This window comes from Cottoperca gobio, chromosome 10, assembly GCF_900634415.1.
Source record: "Cottoperca gobio chromosome 10, fCotGob3.1, whole genome shotgun sequence".
NCBI lineage: Eukaryota > Metazoa > Chordata > Actinopteri > Perciformes > Bovichtidae > Cottoperca > Cottoperca gobio.
In genome coordinates this window covers 19,607,588-19,613,425 of record NC_041364.1, presented here as the reverse complement: position 1 = coordinate 19,613,425, position 5,838 = coordinate 19,607,588, and the positions used below count along the sequence as shown (strand labels likewise).

At 41.5% G+C, this 5,838-nt stretch overlaps 1 protein-coding gene across 1 annotated transcript; it reads left to right on the top strand.

Moving 5' to 3' along the window:
- The first annotated feature begins 1,147 nt into the window (after positions 1-1,147).
- Positions 1,148-5,838, top strand: pdgfrl (platelet-derived growth factor receptor-like). The gene is given in 7 exon segments (XM_029441256.1): positions 1,148-1,342; positions 2,079-2,352; positions 2,435-2,586; positions 2,954-3,247; positions 3,733-3,839; positions 3,841-3,867; positions 5,509-5,838. Coding segments are annotated over 7 exon segments (1,098 nt in total). The 5' UTR covers positions 1,148-1,287; the 3' UTR covers positions 5,698-5,838.

The window sequence follows — 5,838 nt, the reverse complement described above, 5'->3', positions numbered from 1 at the left end:
TTCCAGTAAGACCGTGTTTGGTGTTTTTATTATTATTACCGCCTCAAGGTGGTTACATGTCAGTCCCCAATGTCTGTGTGTTCGCAAGATATCTGAAAATGAACTCTTGTGGAACGTTAATAAGCCATAAATGAAATAACTGATTCATTTTGAATGAGAAGGCGCCCCCGTGTGGCCAGATCTGCATACACTGTCGGGAAATAACTACTCAAGTAAAAACACCAATACCACGATGTAAAAATACTCCTTGTAAAAGTCCTGCATTCAAAATCATATTTGAGTAAAAGCACAGAAGCATTATCTACAAAATATCCTTTGAGTATGAAGTATATGTTCTAAATGTCCCCTGATCACATTATTAGATACTGATGCATCAATGTGTAAGTACATTTGACTGTTATAGCTGGTCAAGCTGGAGTTTTAACTACTCATACTGTTACGATATAGTTTAGTTTAGTGGTTCTCAACTTCAGGGAATCTGAGATTCTGAAAGTTCTGTTACACACATTTCAATTCATATTTGTAAAATATTGGATAATCTTACCTTTTTTGTGCCTCAAATAAACCATTTGAGAAGTTTAGACGGGAATCTCTCTCAGACATCTGAAACTGGATTGGGGCACAACTACACACTTGCCTACTTTCACAGGTCACAAATGGTAGAAAACTGGAGCTTCAATTCTCTCTTTTGAAAGATCATCACAACACTGGCCACACCCCATTTAGTGACGTCACAGCAAGTGTTAACCACGAGCAGTAAAGGGCAAAGCACCTGATGTTGTCAGCTGTGCATCATGTGAAGCTACCAACCGGCGGCAGCACAGCGGGGGTTCTGAGGGTTCTAGAAAACGACTCTCGATGTACTTTCACTAGAGGAAAGACATGTTGGCTTCTTTCAGTGAAAACGTTTCTCGGAATTCTGAGATAATAATCTTGTTCATTTAGAAAAAAGGGGAAATAAAAATGTTTATTAAGTGAATGCATTACATTACTGTAGCATACGGGCATCTAAGTAATGTTCTAAGATTAAATAATATGAGAAGTTATCCTTTACAAAACACTATGATTCCCGCTCAGGTCCAGCAGAGGGCTCCACAGTGTGTGTGTCTGCTCCTCAGATCTGAAGAGAGGGAGTAAACAGAAGGGCTCTGAAGTTATTTCCCCTTTTCCTCTCAGTGTGTGAGGATGGAGCTGGAGATCTAAACAGGACAGCTGGAGCCTGCAGAGTTCCCACTGAGCCTCTCAACAAACCTCCCTGATCTCTCCGGACCGTCCCGTCAGCACACCATGAAGCTCTGGGTTGTGCTCTGCATGGCACTGCTCTGGGTGGAGCTCCAAAATGGTGAGTGAAGTCTCCACATCTGTCTGGTGGATTTATGAAGCAAAATGACTGTTATTTTAATCATGAGCGCTTGGAGTGTAACCTGCAGGTTGTGGGAGGATTCGATCATGTGAGGTTGTGTAAATAAATAGGTCTGATGGCCGTAGAGCGGGAGGTGGATTCACAAAGAAGTAAATCTCCTTCGCATGGGGAAAAGACAAACACTTCATTTCAACTTATCAACATATTTGTCAATCAGTTTGTATTTCCTCATGCGCAACTAATCTGCTATATTTGAATTTTACATTATGCATGTAAAATATAAAAGTTTGCATAAGAGTTGTTTGAGTTTTAACAAAGTATTTCTGCAGACCAACTCAAAGCAGCTGCATCTGAGGCATGCAGCAGGCGTTTCTCATTAACTGGCCTTTACTGCTGACCTTTCCTTGGAGTTCCCATTAATGCTGCACGGAAGAATAAAGCAAAAACACCCTTGAAAGTCTATACTACAGACAGATTTTTAGTTTTTGTCTCATTTGCCCACTGAACAGAGCACAAAAGAGACGCTAGCTTCTGGACATTTTGTGCCAGCAATAAGAATTTCTCACTTCCTGTTCAACTGTTGTCACAGCTGGGGGAAACACCAAGAGTAGCTCTCTAGATCACCAGTCTGGACTCTCGTACACGACAGTAACAGATTATTTTGTCACTTTTCTTATTATTTTTGACCTCCACACTCCACCCTCTTTGTATCCAGGTGCCTGCCAGCAAGTCAAGCGAAGAAAAGACGTAGGAGAGAACCGCATCCGCCCAGGGGGGAAGCGGGTGAAGGTGCGAAACCCCAAACTAAAAGATGGAGGAGTAAAGGGCCAGTCCCTGTTGACCCAGGTTTTAGATAAGGGACGCTTCCTGCGCCTGGGCCAGAGCACAAGTCTGACTCCTGGGAGGAACATGGAGCTGCGCTGCAAAGGCAACTCTATCGGATGGTCATACCCGTCCTACCTGGACACCTTCAACGACTCACGCCTCAGGTACTGGAATCCGCTCTTTATCATCATGCTATATGTTGATGTGATTGTGTGAAAGTCTGTTGACTTTGATTCCCGCCTCCAGCATCAAGCAGAGCGACAAGTTCAGTCAGCTGATCTTGACGTCGCCCTCTGCTGCCGACACAGGGCACTACAGCTGCTGGGTGATCACGTGTGACGGCACGGAGTGTGAGAGGGACCACGATCGCTCCTACGTCTCATACGTCTACTTCACCGGTAAACATAAGATACATAGCACATTGCACTTAACATTTTCTAAAATGAGGATTAAGGGACTTTTACAAAGAGTACATGATGTCACCTTAATGGTTTTCTATATTTCTATATTGATAATGGATCAACTGACTTTATGTAATGTGCCTCTCAGAGGGATGAACCCATGGAGAATTATCACCTGATAATGTAGTTTCCTCAGCTCTAATCACCGTTTTAGGGTCTTTCAGCTCATTGTTTTGGTTTTACGGGACACAACTTTACACAGCTTAACCTTATATCCAATCATAAGATGCAACTGTTTACAGTCTTATGAGGACAAATGCACATCTGCACTTCTTTGATGCCACACACCTGTCCCTCTAAACAGACAAAGACAACCTCTTCGTCCCCTCTGCCATCCACTTTGAGATCGTGTACCTGCGGCCTGACAGGCCCGCTGTGGTGCCCTGCCGTGTGACAGAGCCGCAGGCCAAGGTGTCCCTGCACAGAGAAGTCCCTCCGGAGGAGATCACGGCCAACGGGACGCAGGTGACCTACGACCCCACCAAGGGCTTTGTCCTGCAGAACCCCAGCCCAGAGCATCAGGGGGTCTTCTACTGCAAGGCCGTGAGCAAGGGCACCCCTCAGATCTCCACAAAGTACCAGCTGCTCTACGTGGAGGGTAAGGTCATAAATACAGTAACAAAGGGTGCAGCATCAGTAACCATTTGTCCTGTGCCTTTAACTGTGAAAGATCTTCATGTTACTTGCCACTTTATTGATTAAATGCACCAAGAACCATCGTGAGAGGCATTTTCACAAAGTCATGAATCAAGTGCTGGTTGCTTTGCTTCATCAGCCTCCAGGAGAAGGTTATATTTCACAATATAGCCCCCTCACTCCTCACTACTGCTCGGGTTATGTGGGCACTTGCCAACTGAAATGGAAACACTGTCTGGATTTTTACAAACGGGACGAGGATTAGAAGTGGTTTATAAATGGAAATTGTGTGTGGTTTAGGTTAATTAAGCTCCCATGGCATGTTTGACTGGCTGGTGGAGAGAAATAGACTTTGGACTGGTGATGGAGGTTTAGCTGTTCAAATGCAGCTAAGCTTTCATCTATAAATGTTAAACATGTGCATATGTTTGTGTTTCTCGTTGACAGTTCCTAGTGGGGCTCCATTTGTGAGCCTTGAAGCCTCTCCGGAGTCTGTGGGAGGAGGAGACAACGTCAATGTGACCTGCACAGTGCTGGGGAGCCCGAGGTGGACGTGAGCTTCACCTGTCTTATCCTGGCCAGGTAAGAGGAGACTCAAAACTAAAAGTCAGATCTGATGCAAGGACAGAGAAACAGCAGCCTGTGTATAAACCTTTGTACATGTCAGTTCACTTCAAATAATGTGTCCCATTTATATTGTAACCAAGGGTAAATGAACAAACAAGGTGAAAGAAGAACTCTTGATTTTATCTATCTATCTAGATAGATAAAAATCAGTGGATTTATGGATAGTCAGTCAGTTTTAAAAACTATCGATACAGTGAGTATCAATTTAGAATTAAAATATTCTGTTAAGATTAAAAAATAAAGATCTAAAAGGAATAAAAAGGATCATTGAATGTACTAATGTCTAATTGCAATAATTTAGTAAAAAAAAGGATGTTGCGAGAACAGAAAAGTAGAGATGTAGAGGAGAGAGAGAGAAGAATGATGAAGTGAAGAGAGAGAGAGAGATAGATGAGAGAGAGAGAGATGAGAGAGAGATGAGAGAGAGAGAGAGAGAGAGATGAGAGAAGAGAAGAGAGGAGAAGCGAGAAGAGAGAGAGAGAGAGAAGAGTAGAAGAGAGAGAGAATGAGAGGAGAGAGAAAAAAAGAGAGAAAGAGAGAGAGAGAGGAGAGAGAGAAGAAGAGAGAGAAGAGAGAAGATATAAGAAGAGGATAGTAGAGAGAAGAGAGAGAGAGAGAGAGATAGAGAGAGCATGGAAAGAGATGGAGAATAGAGAGGATGAGAGAGAGAGAGAAGGAGAGAGAGAGAAGAGAGGAGAGAGAGAGAGAGAGAGACAGAGAGAGAAGAGCGAGAGAGAGAGAGAGATAGTGGGAGAGAAGAAGAGGAGTAGAGAGAGATAGAGAGAGAGGAGAGAGAGGAAGGAGAGGAGAGAGGAGAGAGAGAAGAGGAGAGAGGAGAGAGAGAGAGGAGAGATAGATGAAAATGAGCGAGTGAGATTAGTAGAGAGAGAGAGAGAGGAGAGATGAGGAGGAGAGGAAGAAGAGAGAAGGCGAGAGAGGAGATGAGTAGATGAGGAAAGAGGAGGAGAGAGATAGAGAGAGAGAGAGAGAGAGAGAGAGAGAGAGAGAAGTGAGAGGAGAGAGATTATATATATATATATATATATATGATATATATATAGATATTATATATATTATAATATATATATATTATATATATATAATATATATATATATATATAATATATGTATATTATATATATATATATATAGATATATATAATATAATACAATAAATATATATAGATATTAATAATATATATATTATATATATATAATATATATACATATATATATATATATATATAATATATCTATATATAGTATATATATGATATATATATATTCTATATATATATTTAGTCATAGTGTAAGGTAAACAGCCAAACCGTCATGGTGCTTTAAAAATCCAGAATCTATACAAATACTTTTTATTTAACACAGGTGTTAAACTAAAGTAAGTCTTCAGCAGATGTGAAACATCTCTGCACAGTTCAAATGCGGTCATAATAAGAAAAATTTAAATTAGAGGAAGACGGTAAGGACATGCCGAGTTTTGTGATTACCCAACCATCGTGTACTATGGATCAATCCTTCTCCTGCCCTGATTGTCACCAACACAACATTATGGTAGTAAATCTTTGTTTTATTGTGTAGGACCACCGCCCAGTTCACATCCAGATGTCCTGGAGGCTGGTAAACAGAGGTATGAGCCACATCACCAGGGTCTCCCAGAGCGTCATGACTGTAGAAGACTTGGAGACCATCGACTTTGGAAACTACATCTGTAAAGCCAAGAACCAGAACGGGGAGACAATTGTGACGACCAACATCATCTCCAAATAGCCCCATAGCCCGTGTCACGTGTTGAGATATAACTGCAACACACTGACCAGTGAGACCCAATCAAATCGACATGTATACACATAAAAACTGGATGTACTTTTAGATTGCAAATTGTGATAAATAAAGATTTGCTGCATCTTT